General features: G+C 39.1%; 1 protein-coding gene across 6 annotated transcripts in view; it reads left to right on the top strand.

Annotated features, from left to right (window-relative positions):
• Neto (Neuropilin and tolloid-like) overlaps window positions 1-21,114 on the top strand; it is a 304,172-nt gene that overhangs the window by 238,456 nt on the left and 44,602 nt on the right. For 5 of the 6 annotated variants that reach the window (XM_087343435.1, XM_087343436.1, XM_087343431.1 and 2 more), the window contains 2 exons: window positions 3,591-3,848; window positions 5,038-5,198. In XM_087343435.1, the coding sequence (XP_087199561.1) occupies window positions 3,591-3,848; window positions 5,038-5,198 (419 nt within the window). Of the gene's footprint in view, window positions 1-3,549; window positions 3,849-5,037; window positions 5,199-21,114 lie in introns of all 6 variants that reach the window. The other variant, XM_087343437.1, reaches the window with a different exon arrangement.

Genomic DNA, 21,114 nt, shown 5'->3' with positions numbered 1-21,114 from the left:
TGTGTCGGGGACACGGCCGTGGGTTTTACGTGAATACGTCTGCGTTAGCGGGTAATATTTTCTTTGGGATATCGGAATGAAATGAAAGTAACGAAATGGCTTAAATCGACACATCTATACGAGATCTTTCGTTTGGCACCAAAATCAGTTCGCTAGCACATCGGAGTCTCGAGATATACTGCCCGGAAATTTTCGCCCACGCCAAAAATGGCCGCCAGTCGCCGCGGGCCCCCACCCGCGCCTCGCTCTTGCGCGGCGCCAACTGAAGGTCATGCTCGCATCGTAGTCGTATACCCGATCGAACGAGACCACATTTATTTGAATCGTGTTATTAGTCACGAAGTTATAGTGTCGGAATGGATCACCCTGCAAACGTTACATCGCCGTTTCCGTCCTGGTACCCCATATAGCGGTCTGACTTTAAAGACGTATTCACGTCAAAAATCACATAATAAATTTTTCTCGTTCTACCAGCCTTGTAAAGTGTCTTAATGTGTCTGAGGACGAGCATGAAGATGGTTCTGGAAATGGTGTTTTCTTCATTAAGCAACCTTACACCGTAGCCCGAGAAGAATTTATTATACTTTGTCGCCGTGAAAGTTTCAGATCATACATACTAATTCGGAGACCAGAACGTAGACATGAGAGAATATTCACCTTGATGAAGGAGGAAATAAGAACTTCTGAAATGTCGGTAGGCGGCGCCCCATACCAGAAGTCAGTAATCTTCATACATGCCACCGCGAGAATCTGAAATATCATCACTCCCATATCTGGAGCAACGTCCCACGTAAGTGGGCCATATTTCGGTTTCGCTCCTCGCCGGTAATTTGTGCACGCTCTGCCTTGCTACGTCACTTCGGAAGTCCTCAAGCCGCATAAGTGAGCGTTTCATTAACTGACGAAACTTTGTAGCACAACGGGCGTTTAATGTACGGTGGTCTGGCTATGAAGTTCACCTGTGCAGCTAATTATGATTCTAAACAAAGAACTTTCCAAGCGGATACAGAATAGTGACTTAAATAGACCACGAGTTAGTTCTCCAAAAGTAGGTTTGTTCTTTCATAATTATAGCAACACAGACTAAAATACAGTGCCTATGTATAAGCATATTGTGTGTGTGTGTGTGTGTGTGTGACTTGTGTCGAAATATATAGTTTTAATGGTATAGAAATATGATAAAATTATTTTTATAAACATTTCGTCTGAAACGCGGATATGCAACGGTTCAATAAATCCAGTTTCTTGTACGTCCGTGTTTCGCTTCAGTACGTTTTATCTTTTATCAAAATATGTAAGAACTGTCATTGATTGTGAAGGTTGGTAATAATTTTGGAAGGTTCTCTGTTGATAAAAATTTCCTTTAACAGTTTATAGTTCCAATACGAAAATACTTAAAAATAAACTCCTTTAACTCCTTTAAATGTAGGGTGGCTCACAAAGACTTTTTCAAGAATACTCGTGTTCATGTTTAAATGAAATATAAGGATTCAGACTCGTTAACTTATTAAAATCGAAAGGAGAGGCCATTATTACCGCGTCGTTGTAAGGGTATACCTTGAGCTGTTCAAGACATTTTCCGATTTCACTGGGACCTCTGTGCAACAATTTTCGGTCCCATTCTCAGCCAGCTTAATAAACTTAAGATATTCGATACCTGCACATCTGGAATTTATAAAAATCTAATTCCATGGAGCAGAGTCCTGGAAAAACTTAAATTCCTCGCCTGTAACGGGACCCGAGGTTACATTTCTATATTCGGAAGACACCCCACACCCCACTGGAATCTAACCTACAACCTCACATCCTGTTTTATTAATATCCATTCCAATTGTATTGTCCCATCTCTGCCAGGGTCTTCCAAGTGTTTCTTTTTTTCCCGTCACGATTTCCGACTAAAATTCTGCATCCATTTCAAAGATACATTCTAATAATATCCTCCCATCTGCATCAAAATGCTCCAATAACTACCAGGATAGGTGCGTTACATTTAATATCTTGTTCACGTGATTTGTGCGCCAGAACTTTCTTGTCACCTTGTGACACTGGCAACTGGACGCATTCCATGTTGGCCCCCTGCTGGGATGTCTCCGCTAATTGCCATATCTCAAGCTTCTGCGACACGTAATTGGGTAATTACTACATAAATAGAACTCGGCCGGGATCTGCTTTTACAGAACACTCCGTCTCTATTTGCTAGGGTAGTCCATGGTTCGGATTCTCACCTCGCCTGTCACTTGAACAGGAAATTACTACCTTCCGCCATTTGGACCTGAGACGTGCGAACTTTTATTAATTAAGTATTAAATTAAAGCAAATAGCTTAAATAAACTTAGTAACTTAATTTCTATCCAAGGAAATAAAATAACCATAACACTCGTTTCATGGTACTGGGTCTTCCTTGAAAATTTAAAACATGCTATTAAGAACATAATATAATTCTATATAACCACAAAGTGACCGTTCAAAATTTTATAAAGTAACAGATGCGCGGCCCATAGCACTGGATTGCAATTAACCAACAGATGCATAGTAAGGTAGCAAAAATAAGTTCCCTAATGCTTAGTTTGTAATAGGAGATAAATATGTAGTTTCCAATATTATTAAATTCTAACCACGAAAATATGGTTATGAACCGCCGTGCTTTCTAGACCAAGGGACTATCTTTAGCCCAGAAACATACATTCTGACATGATGTCTATTGATCGATGTATTAAGTTCTTTTGCCACTTATGTCCCGAGAAGAGAACCCTAAGTACCATTAAGCAAAAATCTGGTGTAGGCCCTCGGGTCTGATCTGGAACTGCTTTCTGCCAAGACAAGGTTACAGGACTGGCCATATTGTAAATCAGACTATTAGAAGACAATTAAATTCGACATTGTTAGTAATCTTCCTTATCATTTAAAGAAATGCTGTCGCTTGTGGGGAAAATATCGCTGGACTAAAACATTGCAATTGCACGAATTAGGGATGCAAGATAGGGGAGAATCCCCTGGGAGACTCCAAGAATTTTGGAAGGGAATAAACAGAGACGCAAGATTGGGAATATTGAGAATTGTATGGATTTTCACATTAGCAAGTTGGCGAGGCTGTTTGTAAATTACGCTGTTCTCACTTAACGTTGCCGACCAGTCAATCGAGTTCTTGGAAGGAAGGTGGCGTTAATTTCCTGCCTGACGGCGACTATCACGTTGGGAATTAATTTATGTTGCTGTGTAATTCTGAGTCCATAATTTAAATGTAATCGACGTATACAGAGTATGCCATGAACATTTCTGTTACTAAAGTTCAGAAATATTCTAATAAAACTATCAATTGCTAGTGTTATTCAATTACCTAAATTAGCATTAGTTTTATTTTTTAGTGAAATTGATTTATTTTTTCATTTTTCCCATTTCTGTTTTTCCCCTTTTTCGTTTTTTTTAGCTACTGTTCAAAATTTCCTTAAATTTTACTTTTTTAATATCGTGAACCTCGAATTATAACACATTCTTAGTTTCTAGTCGAATCATCTTAATATCGCCTGAGAGAATGTATTTTCTTTATAGCATTTGTTTGCCACTTTTCCAAGAGATGTCGTTGGTTACAGCGGAGCCCGGTCACTTGCTGAAGCTGGACTTCAGGAACAAGTTCGACTTGGAATACAGCAAAAACTGCACGTACGACTTCTTGGAGGTTCGGGACGGTCAACATGGCTACGACCAGCTGAAGCACAAATTCTGCGGCAACACCTTCCCAGATATTATCGAATCCTCTTCTCGATATCTCTGGCTGCGATTCAAATCAGACGATTCTATCGAAGGAGCCGGGTTCACTGCTGTGTACGAGTCGGTTTTGCCTGAACCAGGTGAGCTCCTCTAATGCTGATTCGTCCGACGCGGATAAATATACGCCTTAAAATAAATGCGGACAGTTATTTGCAGAAATCGGAAAATTCGATTATATACGGTTTGCCAAACACGCTGTGTGAAAATTATTGGTACTACAAGCTATCCCAAAAAGATGTATACACACATTCAATGAATGAAATGAAGATATTTTCATAAAATAAACCATTATACATGTCAACATTGGTATTAGAAAATCTAATACAGGTGTTCAAAATTACCACCGTTAACTTCGTGGCACAGTTGATCGATAACAAAATTAATATTCCGTATTATGTGTATACGTGTTTTTGGCACATTCTATATTAAAGAAGCTACAGACGATCGTATATATTGCAGTGAAATGTGTGTTTTTATACCAAGCATTCCATTTATTTTTTAATTTTAAAGCCTAACTTCCCGATGGTAATTTATCATATTACAGTTTTTCATAAATAATTATCATTAATTTTTATTTTATTGCTTTTACACTTTGATTTTCCATGGCCGCGTTTACGTATCCACATTAATCCCATACAATACTGAGTTCGTTCACCGCGGATTTACCGAACTCGCCACTTTCGGGGACGTATCCCCCCGCATTGGACGCGAGTTTGCTCTAGTCACTTCATGGACTCAGTACGGAGAGAAATTCGTATTGTCTGTAGTTTATTAAAATGGTCTACGTTAATTTTGTTCATAATTTATTGCGCGAGTTTCGTGGCATACGATTTAAAATATGAAAAGTCAGAATTTTAACGAAAGAATAAGAACGAATTTACGTAATAAATATTAGCTTGAAATTAATATTTTCTACGATTATTTTGGCTGGCTTGCATTTCTGCATACAGCGGCTTCTTAATCAGATAATGGCTTGACACTCTAGCGGACGTTACCAAATTGTGTGCTTCAAGGTCGCAAGAAACTCGCACCAACACTGCAGCAACGCTATCGTATTTGCCTTGGAGCCGCGCGGTAAATAGGTGGAGTTATTCCGTGGCCTTGAAACGTGTAATTTGGTGACGTCTACTAAAATAGATTTAAAATGTAGCCGAAAGATGTCAGTAGTGGAGCGGAGAACCTGTTGCTACGTGACGTTGGGTCGGGACTCGGTGTGACAGACATCCAGCCAGCCAACCTTACGAAGTTTTATTACTCTCACTGTTGAAGGTGGGAAGCTCGTGGAGATGCCCGCATGCAAGATCTATTCGGATGGATACGAGGGCTGGTTGAACACCAGCTACATAAATCCTTCTTATTTGGACAAGACGAGTCAGCTGACCAGACCCATTGACTGCATGTGGACTGTCAATGTGACGGAGGGATGGAAGGTAAGTGAAGCGTTTGTCTCTATCTGTTAATTTGTTTATGTATTTCTTCCCTACTGCCATTATTTGGTTATTAACCCTTCCTTGTGCGTAAATCTTATCTATTATTTAATTTCATATTGTTGTTCACTAGCTTCATTCTCAATGAGCAGGAATTTATTTAATTCATTCGTCCAAAAATTGCATTAGTCACTCATGTTTTGTTCAAACTGAACAACAGAGAGCCGTTTAAAGTGAAAGCGTAAGTATGTTTTAAATGGAACGTATTTCAGAAAGACGCTATTTTCCGATATAAATATTGTCTTCGTTTAACGTTCCTTTATTCAATAAAATAGTAGTAAAATAAATTGTACTTCTAAACAGACAAAAAATCAGACGTATATTTAAATTACCTCTACTCAGTGCAACGTCTTATGATTTGCCAGTTACATGAATAACTTTCAACTGATCTGATAACAACACGAGAAAGGTAAATAGGTAAATTTCTTGCCCATTGTGGTATATAAATTGCCCTGTACTTTGAGCGCTATGCAATTTGTTCATTTGCATGCGTAAAAATATAAAAAATAATGCATTTGTGAGATAAAAACAGAGTAAATCTGATGATTAACAATGATAAAGCTACATATAGCATTTAAGAGCTTAATCGTGAAACATTGCGTACCGTGCAGTGTATTGAAAGAAATCATGCATTCAAACAAAACTGTTTTTACTTGAGAAGACATTTAGTGCCAAACTCGTTTCGACCTCAAGAGGTCATTATCAGGGAGTTAATTTGATTGCCACTGATGATGAGATGAAAAAAATAAAAGTTTATAACATAATCTTGATCAAGTATCCTCAAGGAACAAGATAATTTGGGGCATAGATGGATCATGTTAAATCAGACTATCAGCATTTCAAGGAAAAGACCAGTTCCATGTCAATTAGATAGAAAAGTTGAATGTATGAGTAAGAGGAAATTTTAACTAAAATCCCTGAAATAGAAACTGTTGCTCCAGTTACGACAAAAGGATTTCAATCGCTACTGAGGGAATGTTGCTAAATACTTGAGAACTAAATAGGACAGACTTTTCCTTATTTAAATACTGCGATATGAGAACTCCATCGCTTATGCAGTGTAATCTCCCCTGACAAAATTAAACTCTTGTTAACAACTTACTCATTCCCTACACACACACACACACACACACACACACACACACACACACACAGTCCACTCGCAGAGCCACGTGGCGGCGGAAGACAACATTAAAAACTCAATGCTTTTTCTCCAAAGCGTTGGTATCTACAGCACGCGAGAGTTAAGTAAATCCCTGTGACGTAAGCGGCCTGGGAAGTCACGTGTTGCGCTTCTAGCAGACCGGTAAACGTCGTGCTTGTAAACTTTACCTATAATATTTTAAAACACTGGACTTTATAAAGTAATAAAACAAATAGAGAAATAACGATACTACTTGTGAGAAAAATCTTTGTTCCAAAGATTGATCTCCACTCAGGAATAGGAGGATTACGCATGCGCGAATTACTTGCCTACGTCACAGGACTTTATTAACTCTCGCGAACTGTAAGTACCTGTAAGTCCATACGGCGTTAGAACCCAGAGGACGAACATTGACATACGTAGAAGAAATTCCCTGTTTTTTACTTAACTCGAATGTTTGTTATCGTGTTCACAAGATCGCCACCGCAAGTTGAATCCAGTAGTCTGTTTGAAGATAATATTCAGAGTTTTATAATGAGGAAATCACAAAATGCATTACTCATACTCCGTGATCTTTGTTGAGATTTAATTTGGGAACTTCTGAAAAACAAATCTAGAGCGATACCGCTACACTAGCCTGCTCTGTGTAATGATGGTGAATGATGAACTTTACCCAAACGGGAAGCAGATGGTGCATTAAGACGTTCTGTAGGATGGCCCACCAATCTCACGCACCAGGCTTATTACGCTAATGAAATCAAAGTTGTAAAGTAACAGAAACTCTGCAAACGCTCGTCAATAAGATTGCCCTAACGATCAAGCGCCATTAATTACACCAGATATCACTTGGGCTTATGGACTTGAGTCATCCGTGTGTATTTGTATGCATCGTCAGCACAGAATTCAGTTCAGATATCTTTACTCCAACTTCAAATGTTATCAAGTCCTGTTGATCACAAAGGTACGAAAAAGAGATGAAGTACTACAAATACATTCTTTCATCTACTTTCAACTATTGTACGTTATTTAGACGAAATTAAAGTACTCGATATTTCTAGGTGCATTCCGTATATCTACGAAAAATATAAACGTATTACATGCCATTTGAAGTAGATAACATGCAATGTAACTGAGTAAAATATCATGTTCTCACAGAGACAAATATAAAGATGTGTTTCCTCTCTCTGTATTCTTTATTTATTCACCTTAAAGATATTTTGTGAAGAGGGCCGATTATGTAGGTGCTTCGTATGTAATTTTAAGCAGTCATTTTTCCTTTATCTCCCTTATGTCAGATATTTTTTCTCGATTATTTATTGTCAAAAACTATCTTAACGTGAGACAGTAGCAAGTTTCATCTCAATATAAAGCAGCATGTAAAATTATAGGGTTTTATTATTTAAACTTTGGGTTCTTGGAGATGACACAGGAGGATGAACGATTATGAAGACAATGGAAACAAGAATTTTCCGAATTTAATCTGTTCTTAATTTTATTGCGAAAAGTATTATTATTATTATTATTATTATTGCTGTTGTTGTTGTTATTATTTCCCTCCGCTTGTGACTGGATTTTGTGATCGCGTTCCCCCCCTTTTTTGTTTTTAAAGAGGTGAATTTCTTAAACTAGCTGAGCAACTCATATCTTTAGAATAAAGTCTGTGTTGGTTATTAAATTTCGTTTTTGACGTTTTAAAGTAGGCCTTTTGTAACATTTACATGTTATCAAAGCATCTTTCGGTCTTCTGCTATTCTGCGAAGAAAATATATTATGGGAATGCTAAGATTGTAATCTCCTCAGTTATGCCGTTTACTTCTTTTGCATTCAAATCACTAGCCGCTCATCACCTCTCTTCCCCGAATCAATCTCCGTTTCTGCTTCGAGACGTTTAATTATAATTGAGTACGAATGAGTAATATCAAATCACCATACGTCTGCAGTCATTAGCGTTCAGCGAACTGGCAACAATCTTTTCTTTTTTAACTGCATTTTTAAACGCAAAACAGGAAAAACTGAATGGAATCCACAAATTGGAGACTTTGTTTTATCAAAGTGCCAGCCTGCTTCTAACGCCCCCATGGGGGTAACAAGCAAGTTCATAGACCTTTCGACTGACCGTGGAGTACTCCCTCCATCAACGTTTGAATGATCAGGTCTCGACGGAAAGGTAGAAGGCGTATTTAATAAACAGGCTCTCAAACGATATCTGCAACACGACTAGATCCAGGGCTCGCATGTATTCAGGACTACGAGCTGACATTACGTGGCAAGGGACTACACAAAACGGGGGTATTATAAGGATAACTGTGTTCTGCTTTCTTACAGATTCGTCAAGATGTTAAGTGGAAGCACTAGTGGACGTTAAGCAATTACATAAACGTGTCACTTAGATTAAATACTAACAGTTAACTGAGCAGTTACGGTTCATTGCATGGTGTGGTAGTAAAAATGTGCTTCTGACCATTTGTTTGTGACTACTGCACGTTCAGTAATATCTCTTTCCTTTTAGTTGTCTTTAATGTTGCTCTTACGATGTATTTAGAGCTCTGTCAAGCCTATATATAGACATCTCATACCTCTGTCCTTTAGTCCCCATGTGCATAATAGCTGTTCTATTCTGGTTTAGACGTAGAATAACGCTGTATCCTTTATGACATGCATTGCGAGACTCCCTGTATAACCGTTGATAGATTTGTATCAACTCGTAGACATTTCAGTGGGCTCGCAATGTCCGAGGTTTTCGTGAATTTCTTTATTCCCGAAAGGTGATAGTCGAGAAATTGTCCTGAATTATGCCTTTAACGTCTTCTAAATTATTGTCTGCTTGTTATTTATTTCTTTTAAGTCGATGCTGTTTATTTTGCGCAGGTAAAACACTTCGTAAAGTATTTCTAGAGTAATTAATCAATTATAAATTTATACATATTTGTTCAAGGTCTGTATCTGACAGACTTTTTATAAGGATAAGAAATTGCAAAGCACGCGTTTTTGGATGGAGCGTGTAGTCCATTTCGATTTCCAGTTTCCTCTGATTTCACGGGTTGGTGGATGGAGCTCTGGCCCGTGCCATTGTGGAGTTTCTGGTAGGTGGGGGTGGTAACTTGCACCTTACCCCCCTTCTATTTTGGTCAACATAACAGTCATGATCCGTGGGCCGCTGCTGGGCAGGTAGCCAAGTCAGATGACTTTAATGGGGGAGAACAATCAATGGCTGGTAATTCATTGGCTCACAGTACCTACACAGTATTTCCTACAGATGAATACTGCAGTCCACCGATCGATCTTTGATAGGTTTTGTTCTCTGCTGCGACTCAAAAGTGGCTTATCGTCCGACCAGCTCTGGGCTTCATTTAGTCCAGCGATTCCCAAAGTGTTCTTTCGCGACCCAGCATTTCAAATTTCTTCGCCTTACGGCCCATTTTGATCAAATTAGAAACACATTTTTTTGTTTATATACTATAATTATATTTAATTAAATGTGTGAATAGAGGAACATTTACAAATAAAATAAAATAAAAAGTCGTTCGAAATATTTACTTGGCTTCATTAACATTAATATAATAATTTTTATGTTTTGACTGTCGTAAGGCAACCCTTCAGAAATGCTCGCAATCCAACTATGGGTCGCGACCCAAGGTTCAGGAACCCGTGATCTAGCGGGTCTGGAACAATGCAGCCGGAGAGAGAGGCAGAACACTAAAATACAATCACTGCAGATGTTTAGTGGGATTGTAACTGTAATCCCCTCTTAAGTTACATTTCTGTTTGATTGCATTTTGGTATGGAAGCCTGTTCGTTGAAAATTATGAACGGACTGAATTCTAATAATGCTTGCTACTGTTCACTTCAGAATCTATTGTTTTTATAACTCGTCATAGGGAACACCAGATTGAGATTATGAAACTGTAATGTTGCTTATTTTATGTATCTGTGGAGATTTGTTTCTGTCTCTGTTGGAGGAACATATACTGAGAGCTTCTGAGAACGATTTGCTACGAGTAGTCTTTAGACGTTAGACACGAATAACAGAATAGCGAAGAATATCACACAAGAATAGCCACACAATTTGTTTTTATTACCTACGTTTGCGAGGGATACTGAATAATTTAGTATGAGAAACGTAGGGGCATGTAGCACGGATAGCAAAATATAGAATTTGTGTAAAACTGTGTTGGAAAATCTGAAGGGACAGCTTAACAGAAAGGCAAAATTGTAAATAGATTTTGAAGATATATAGGTACGGGATTGAGTGGTCAAAGGGTAGGATTCGGTGAATCCGATGATGAACAAGGTGTTTCGTAAAATGTTTCAAGGAAGGCCCTGACTCAATGCAACCATTTTCACATCCATTAATGAAAGGAGCTGAAAGGCGTGTATCAACATGGTGTACAGTGGCTTAAGACTAATTTGGAAAAATGTTTGAGGAAATTTTTCGAACCTCATTAATGGATTTAGTTGTTCCATTACTGAAGATACGACCAATGTTGCGAAGGTAATCACACAGCACATCAGAAAATACTTTTTCTTGTATTAATACTTCGATAAAATTCACCCTAATTAAACGTATTAAAAATAACGTACATTTGTGTTAAAATGTGTAATGTATGTTAACTAAACCTGTAAGTTTTTTCTGCATCATGATTCATTTTTAAACAAAATTAAGTACTATTTAAGTTTTATGTAATGTAGAGGTTACATTGTACCAATAACTTACGAAGCAAAATTAAATTCGGTTGACAAATTTAGTGCAGGTAACAACCACAGTACCACATTTCTTTTAAATGTATCAAGTAATTTCGAAGAAGGCAGCGTGCAAAGATGACATAAAAAGTAACTTTATATACGTGAACCTAATTGTTTTAATTAAAAAGCCCCAGAAATGATTCTGAATTTACTGATAGCACGCTGTTCAGTACGTGTGGGGATTTGAACCAGGTTTAGTTGTCAGGCTGCAATAATGTCATTAACCATAATTTACATTCTGGTAGTTCAATGGACAAGCATTAATTTTCTCTATGGCAAAAATGTAACGTTAATAGTAACTTGGAGGCCCACTTTTTCGTACATAACATAATCAGATCAGCAGTTAAGGTTTGTTAGATTCCATACTTATTAAAAAGGGATGGCCGCTGTGGAATTTTTGTTGTGAACGTATACGCAGAAACAGACGTAGGGGGAAGGGTCTTAAAACAGGATGTGAGTTTGTGGAATGAATTTGTCTGAGGTAGGATATGGACCGGCTGCAGGCCATTGTGAACACGGTAACGAACTTTGATTGTAGCGTAACTTTGTGTAGTTGCAGTCAACGCAAAGTGCTTTATTTTCTCACTTCCGTCCATTTTAATGTAAAATGACAACATGTTTCGTCATCTGTTAGCCATTATCAAGCAATCAGTTGTGTTTTGTCTGCAAATATTAAAAAAAAACATTGGAATGGAGGAAAGTAAGAAAACAATGCACGCTACTTTGACGGTAATGATCCCTCGAGTTCAGCAAAAGGCGGGAAATTGACTGTCGGAGCAACTATCAGCTACTGAAGTACTCTGTTCATAGGGCTAACCACTCCTGAGTGGTAATTATCCGTTAGTCATGATAGATATTTGATTGCGCTGTTAAATATAACGCTGCAGCTGCAGTGCCATCCCGCAGAACAGTTTGGTCAGTGGCTAGCTGATAAACTTGAGATTTATGTGTATCGTCTACACGAAACGACACTCAGTGATCCGCCTGTGAGAGCTAAAGTGTCACAAAGCACAGTTACAGGCTTATTTAATATCCTCACAAAGCACGGTCTTCCACCATTAAGTTTTAGAGAGACAGAAGACCGGTGGGGGATTTATACACGGAAACTGGAAATAAACACATTCTCAAAGAGGCAACTTGTTGAACGCTAAGCGTAATATTACATTCCGTTTTTTTGTAAAAGTGTTCTAATTTCGTTATGCAGAAGGACTTGTAAATTGAATCTTCGTCGAAAAACACGGACCCGGACTTTGCCATCTTAATAAATTGGTAATAAAACCTCACCACACCTTCACGGTTTAAATGTTTACTAATAACCATACTAACCCTTTCCCTGCCAGTGTTTAGAATCGATTGAGCCAAAATGACAGGTTGCATCAGAACTGCCATGATCCGATCGGGCCGGTACGATGTGGGCAATCCACACAGGACACCATTTGTATGAAATCAGTTTCATGAAACTGGAAACTATGGTTTGTTCGAAAAATGAAATGTTAAGGCACATGAAATGATTGTTGCGCAACTTTTATAACACAAAGCTGAGCCGAACGGTTTCCTGCAACTTCAGTTTCAGAGAACACTGCCATGAAGATACTTACGTGCTGAAGAGTAACATCTTTGATGACGGACAGAGACGGTAAGCAGCGGCCGAGGGTTCCAATATCGGCCCGGGCATAGGCTATGCTGACTTGCGTCCTTAGTTTCTCTCGGTCGCTGAAACATAATACCTGCAGGGACCGAGGAGATTACGTCACGACTGTAAATTAAGTAAATCTGTGATCCGATACGGACCAAAATTAAATCCACCAACAACTTCTGAAGTGAAGCTTTCAACACCAAATCCGTTGAGAAGATTTTATATGAAGAACAGAGACGGGCGGACATACAGCTCTTTGCAATCTTCATGGAAGCTTTTCGGGACCATTTCTTTTTAGAACGAAACTTGTATGTACGTCTCCGTATGTATTTTGGAGCTCCACGATTCGATTTTATCGGAGTCCATCTTTTTGGCATTATTTTTCATAAATCCCCTTTTTACTTTGTCTCCATCCCTCCTATCTGTCGAGTTTTTTCCCATCTCTGTTATTTCAAGTTTTTTATCACATATATCAAGAAATACTTCGAAAGATGTCTAATGGTTGCAGCACTCGCAGTATAAAACATTTTGCCATCTAGTGAATTTCTCAGTAAATAATAATTTTTCAAGGGGGCTCTGGTATTGGGTGTGAAATAGCATCCCATAAAACATGTCTGCTGTATTTTATAAAGTACCACGCGTTGTATAATGAAATGATCTTTTTACTTCGTTAGTCAGTTATAGGCCGGTTCGTTAGTTTACCTATCAGCCTGAATTACACGAACGTTCTAGACTCGTGTACTAGTAGCATCCCCACAGAGGAGTTTTATTCTGCGCTGCGGATCTATTATAAATGTGGAGTAGGCCCATCACAAAGTTCAGGATCAAAGTCGGTTGAAGCCAGTCAGGACATTCGGTTTTTGAATTCGAACCAATGTCGTCTCGAAAGCAGAACGGAAAAATAAACTGTGATATAGTCTGCAAACAGGGAAAGTTTGTACCGGTGGCAGATTTTGGGGCAGGGATGAGCACATCGCTCTGACACTGTTATGTCTTCCGTTCTGCATATACATGAAACACAAAAAGAGATGTCTCTAGGAAACTTAATACTTATACCTCTGTTTCTTGTAGATTACAAGAAGACACTTAACAATTCACAGACTTGTTATGGAAATGTAGTAGTTTTTGACTTTAGGGTAATTGCAATTATATAAATAGAATTTGTTTGTTACATTTATAATGGTTTGGTGCCCACAATTCTAAATAAATTTCATCCAGCGTGAATATTATCTTCCCAAGACCCTCCTGAGAAGCTTATAGTTGTTCATGTAGTCAAATTCTCCACGTTTTGTTGACCCGGGGTGACGAATCCACTCCACATCCTCTCACCCTTTTCAAGATACGTTTTAATATCATATTTACTTTTATGTCTTTGTCTCCCGAGTGGCCTCTTACCTTCAGGTTTTCTAACCAAACACCTGTTTGCACTTCTTAAAAAGAGATTTCTCTGCAAGATACGCACATCCAGACCAAATTTGGAAAGAACGTGTTTGGAAACCCGCTAAGTCCTTTTCAATTCAATTCAGTTCTTTTTATTAGAGTGCTGCATCAACAGCCAGACGGCCAATTGCAGATACAGCACAAAAAGTAAAGTAATTCCAATAATTATAGGAGTAACAGGAACTGTCTCCAGGTCACTCAGAAAATATTTGGCCACCATCCCGGGCGAACACGACATCAGGGAACTGCAGAAGACCGCCATTTTGGGATCTTCATACATCATTCGAAAGACGCTGTCATAAAATAAAATTATATAATACATGTAGCACTTGCTAAAAACAATATGTATCCCAGAAATAGCTGCTACCCTATGTACCTCAGGGACAAGGTCTGTCTCAGGTACATGGAAGTACATACCCCATAAAGTGGTGAATAGATGGGATAATAATAATAATAATCCGTGGCGTAACAGCTCCAGAGAGCCAAAGCCGACTAGCTGGCTGCTGGCCTCACGTTCACATGCCTAAGCAGAGGTGAACGATCATCCAACCAGATATAGGATGACGTGTGGTCAGCACGACGAACCCCCAGCCATTGCTAGCTTTCCTGACCGGATTACGCTACTCATTGTAGCTCCCCAATTTCCTCACGATGCTGGGTTGGCACCGGTCCCATACATCGGTCGAAAATCTCATGAGAAAATTTCTTCTCCCCCGAGACTCGAACCAGCGCGCATTCTGTATCACCGGTCTGAAGCATGATGCCTCAGACCGCGGGAGTGGAGTAAACTAAAGATGAAGACGTCTTATCGTCACGTTATCGGGATTTTAGGGGAAAGCGTAGTGAGTTTAACGTTCCAGGCACTTTATTCTCAGGGGAAAATTCTACGTTATCCACTGGGCAGATGTGCGTGATGGCAAAAAAGAAACATACGGTCAATTCCACAGGACGTACTTCACTGGACGTTGAAGTCCACCGTGCGTAGCTCGCCACCACGCAATTAACTTTTATTGTGGGGAGGTTGTAGGGTTAGCAGCATCACCCACCCGTAGACTGTATTGAATTCCCACACCTGACCACAGAAATAAAGCAAGAAAGTGTTTTCTTAGTATCTTGGTCTCAAAAATTCACATTATACACTTTATTGCGGTTTCTTTGTAGTGAAAGCTGTTTTATTTCTTATGCTGCATTTTCATGTCACACTTCACGAGTTATTCGGTGATACAGTCTGCGAGGGTCAAAGCTTGTTGCATGTGGTCGTCCTTTACATCCAATCCGATGTCTTGGAACATGCCTCACCACAATTTTACACGTGATGATAAAACAATCATTTGGCGGGTTTGGTGGTGCAATACTCATATTAACAATGTTAGCAGTGTTAGCCCGGCTAACACTTTTGTCACGTAAGAACGTCACCACTATTTGTGACAATGTAGATTAGGGAGACAGGGTCCAGTTTACTTCGAGGTGTCGTATGCCCGGGGAATTTCTATAAGGTAAACTCTTATTAATATCTTAGATGTTACGGCATGAAGCATAAGGAAGGGGAATAGGGGTTGTGAATGTTACAACGGCCTCTCAGAGGGTAGCGTGGATAGATGATAGCGGTAGGGTGGTACGAAGGGTGGGTGAATATTTTAAGTGGATGTTCGAAGACAGCTGTCTTCCGGGTTGTAGTGCCGTGTGGTCTGGTAGAAGCTTCCCATATTCAGGACGATTCGCCCTGATGACGGAGGCAGGAAAGGCCTCTGAAACGTTGGTAAACTTTACCAGACTACAAGGAGCAACAACCCAGAAGACAGACATCTTCGAACTCACCGCCGCCAAAACCTCATATTCTACTTAGCGTCCAATTTTCTTCGTCGTATGACCGGGTACGTTCTGAGCGATAAACGCGAACCAACCTCCCTGACGTTACGACATGAAGCAAACACGATAAAGATAAAAAGAAAAGGGGAACAGGGGTTCAGAGGAGTAGATGAAAAGAGCCAATTTAGTTCTTCGCATCCCTGGATAATACACAACTTGTGTTCTTTCTGCACATTATCCATCGCTAGCAACTTCAGTTGAATGGCTGCACTTCCGAGTTTGAGGACCTTATGTGAGTTTGTGGAGTGGCGATTTACCTTGTTCTTGGTGCTAAATTATTGCAGACTTCTCGAGTCAATACAACACGCTTATTTAATACGGGGAAGTGATCACAAGGTGTACATACAATAAAGTGGAATTGCTTTGAAGGAACATTTCATTCGAGAAATAAATACGTCACCTTCTTCTTCTCTTAGCAAGTGGGAATGGGGAAAGCCACTAGAATTTTAATAAAACAATTACAGCACCTACTGTAACTTGATGCTCTGCGTGGAGTACCTACTTACTAATGCACTACAAAGGCTATTTAACCAGATACCTGGTAGACTAGCTACTCTCCTGAATATCGGAGTACCTTTATTAATTAATTAAGAATGTAAGTAATGCTATGTAAAGCAACAATTAATTCAGTCTATCGGATACCAGCTCCGTGAAAACTCCTGTAACTATGCCTACACCAACAAGATGGAAACGTATATGTGCACAGTGTTTCCAGTTACCATCATGACGAGTTTAGGTTTGTATCCTTGTATACAGTAAACTGTAGTTAATGTAATTCGGGTACAACCGTCTTATTAACAAATCTGAGTAGAGACTTAAGCTTATATGTAAATTTTGTCTTTCGTTACATAAGAGTCATACAGAAAGAAACGCTTGAATAAAATTTGTGGACAGTTTAAACAGAAATATATTTCGTCATGTAAAAGGCTGTATCTCGGTTCGTAAGTATTGGTCACCGGCCCATGGAAACGAATGGGAGACCACGGTTACAGCTTCATGCATTTCTGTCTTGGGTACTAGATGGAAGTAGGTAATTAGCTTCACGCTCCTTCCGCTTTGTCCCTAAGGAAAGTACTCCGGTATCGAAGCTGTAACTAAAGTTTTCAGCGCCTGGAGCACCCATCCCCCAAAAAGATAAAATTCTTGAATTTTTAAAGAATTTTATTTATTGCACATGTCCAAAATATGTATGTGTATATATATATATATATATATATATATATATATATATATATATATATACAGGTGTCCCAGGAGGAAAAGTCAATATTCTTGGAGGTCATAGTATCGGTCATTCTAAACAAAAAAGTCCTATTCCGAACGGTTTCCGAGATACAGCTGTTTCACAGTACAGTTGCAAAATTGTTGATAAGAAAGAGATATTACGTACTGTTTCTAATACCGGTATTTATTTTTCAAGTGACAAAGTTGGTACAGTTTACCTAGTATAATACATTTTCGAAAATTCCACCGACAATATCAATGCACTTTGCAACTCGTGTGAGGACATAGCGCGTTGCTCGCCTGTGTGCACCTCGACTTTCGTTTATGCGGGCGATAACATCCAATAGGTAAGGACAATATTGGGCGCCAAATCAAAACTGCTGTACAGTGAAATAGCTCTATCTCGGAAACCGTTCGGAATAGGACACATGTACATATAGACTTTTTTGCTTAGAATGACCTCCCATAATATTGACCTTTCCTCCGGGGACATTCTGTATATATTTCATATGTTTTAACATTCAGAGTCTTAACTTTACGCCCCAAAATGCACTGTTCCTGGGGCGAGTGCCCCACTTGCCCCACATTGTTACTGGTCTGTCTGCTACCCATTGGACAGGTGGCTCGGTGGACTCATGAAAACCTAGCCTATCGGTAATCGAACCCTGGTCGTTTACCACGTAGGGATTTCACAGATTTTAGTGTCCTTTGAAGTAGGGCTCATACTTTGTCGACAGGATTAAAATGGAATTCTCTAGACAACGTTCATTGTAGTCTGTTTATAGTAAATATTATTGAAATACTTTACGTGACTGGATTCTTCATGTGGCCGGGCAGTGAGGCACAGTCTCCATAGTATTATCTTGCTGTACGTGTTTAGTATAACAAACTTACTAAAGGGCATATTTCTGAATATTTATTTTTGCCAACAATTCTTGAATTGAAACTCCTTAATAGAACTTAAATGAACTTGATATTCAACAGAACTTAAATATGCTGTGCTGTGGCTACTTCTCTTACTGAATCACGTGAATCCTATTGTTCTCTGATGGTTTAGAAAACATATCACTTAAATTTGAGTACACTTTTCCCTAGACGACATATCGATGCTTTTCTGCTTTAATGTTTTAAAGTGCAAAATAATTACCGTTCCATCATGAACACTGTTAGTATTAATAAGCTAATAAGGAGAATTTTGTACTTTCAGAGGGAGTAGTCTAAAAGACAAAATCTTACAGGTAGGTGCGTTACTGCTGAAAATCATAAATTCAGTTTTCTAGACATTTTCAGCAAAAGCAATGTCTTCTTCTAGAATACTTTCTCGATGCGAGAAGGTTTTTAGATTAAATGCATAGAGTTTCGTTTATCTTTTTGTGTATTGCATATATTTGTTATTGTTATTATATCATAAGCTCTTTGCTGTAGGTATCACGATAATAAGGGAATTTTACTTAATTATTACTCAGAATCTTAGATGCAGTCACTCGAATCTCTGGAATTCACGTCAGTGGGCAGCGCATTTAGTGCATATTAATGTTTACCGATTTGTAGTGCAGGATTTATAGTCTAATGAATTGAAACTGTGCTGTTGTATGAGCATTGGAATCTGTGACCATTAAAAGCTTTTTAGTGTGAACTACGGTCGCTTGAAACATTTATTCGGCCATATAAAAGCAACGGTTCACAGTGACTTCATGAAACGGCCGTATTATCATTTCCGCAATTTGTGTAAATTTTATTCCCTTGTTAACATAATAGCCTCGTTTGTTTTGGTTAATGACCGCAAGATCGATCCCCTGCCGTGTGCTTCACATGTCTGAACACAAATATTTATCGAGTCCTCTTCCAGTCACTTTTAAATTGTTAGTATTTAGGACTATTTCACCGACTTTGTGAGAATTAACTTCTTTATATTGTTATTAATTTAATGGCTTGTGACATTTTTTAAAAAGTATGGATACTTGTATGGAAAACGTAGGCTTATTTCCGTGTTCAGAAGAGCCAACATTGAAACCTATCCTGAGCCAGTTTAATCCAGTACACATTCTTCAGCCTAATATTTATTTTAATAAAAACCTTCCATGTTGTCAGTTTCTCTCAAGTGATCGCTTACGCCGCCAGGTTTTAAAATCAACACCAACAGTTAAATCACTAGTTTAGTTTGAAAATGGCTGTTTTTTGGGTTGCAGTTCCGTATGATATGATAGAAATTTACCAACGTTTCAGAGGTGTTTGCTGCCTCCATCATCAGGGTGATGAATAATTTCTCAGTTCGTCTACATTTCATGGTGCCTAGTTAAGTAACAGGTTCATCTTTACCTTTTTATTTTCTATGAGAAGGAGCCCTAGGGTCCTTTTTTGGGGGGCAAGTGTCCCTCGCCGCTGAGTCCCGTCCTCGCTCCTAAGGCAGTCTAAATGGGATTTGTGGTGGAAAACTGGCAGTGGAACGGGTTTTTCTCCGAGTCCTTCCGTTTTCCCATGTCAGTATCATTCGATCGCTGCTCGTGTATCATCTGGGTATGGACAAATGTCTTATAGCGGCCCAGTTCCACAGAGACGTAGTTTCAAACTCATCGCGGTAATAACAATAACAGTGTCCTTTTTATCTCAGGACTGAGCACCGTAGAGCGGATGAAATCTTTGCCGCTTAGCCACCTCGATGGTGTCCTCCACACACCGCTCGATCTCGCAATAAAAAGAGCACCCTCTAAGCAGTCTCTGAGATTAAAATACCATTGTTATCAGCAAGTATAAAAACTTGTCCCGCTATACACCATGTAGGCGCTTGGGGGGGAGAGATATTTATTCTTGACCTCGGCTTTACCCCCGCGAAAGGACCCCGGTACCCATTGTAGAGGAGGCTGGGTGGGCCCCAGAGCCGGTCTGGACGCAGAGGCTAGAGGAAAATCCTCTGCCCCCGTCGGGGATCGAACCCCGGTCGCCCAGTCCATAGCCAGTCACTATACCGACTGAGCTACGCCGGCAAGTATATAAAACGCAAATTATGTTACTTGCAGGTTTTTTTTTAATTTTGCTTAATGGATGCCTTATCTTTTTCTTTTGTTATCTTCACGAATTTCGACTCAAAGTCCCATCCAGCTTTTCCATTGTGTACAAGTTTTCCAATTGTCCCAACCCCACCTTCAGTAATGTGACAACTAATTTTGAAGCAGCCTATACACTGGCTTGTGCAATACTCGCTTTTTAATTACAAGACTGTGATTTTGAATGGGTGTACAGTTCGCATCTTATTACAAATTATGTACGTTCCTAAAATTTTTAAAAGACTGTCAAAGGACAGGAGTGCGGCTTGTAATTTAATAACGTTTCTTCGTTGTGACGAAACTTCTTCAGTGAAGTGGAGTCCTAGAGCCATCGAGTGCCTTGGTGAAACGCGTGTCGTAAAACTGTCGTGTTTGTTATCTGTGGTTTATTTAAGGACTCTGTCAGTAACACTTAATATTTAGCATCGAACTGTAGGATGATTAGTGAATTACGAATTGGAAATTATGTGGACGGAAGCGATTGTGATCTAATTTGAGGCAGGGGTGGCTGCGACACGTTAAAGTAAAATTAAGATTTTTTTTCTCAGTATTAATTAGTGATGCATATCAATCGCATGTCCTCTGTGGACATTTTAAAAAAACATGAATTATTTTTTTTAATAGGATTGAAGAAATAACATTAAAAAGCATGTTGGTAACTGTTGTAAACGTCCCCATTAGTTGCGCGTGTTGTAACACGTAATTTGGCTTACTGATGAAATATTTACAGTGGTGGTTATACAGAGACTAAACGTGTAC

Source organism: Zootermopsis nevadensis, unplaced genomic scaffold (genome assembly GCF_977971745.1).
Source record: "Zootermopsis nevadensis isolate Lab colony 2312 unplaced genomic scaffold, Znev_1.0 Znev_ptg000006l, whole genome shotgun sequence".
Classification (NCBI taxonomy): domain Eukaryota; kingdom Metazoa; phylum Arthropoda; class Insecta; order Blattodea; family Termopsidae; genus Zootermopsis; species Zootermopsis nevadensis.
The sequence above is the reverse complement of the archived record's forward strand: the minus strand, read 5'-3'. Positions and strand labels throughout refer to the sequence as shown.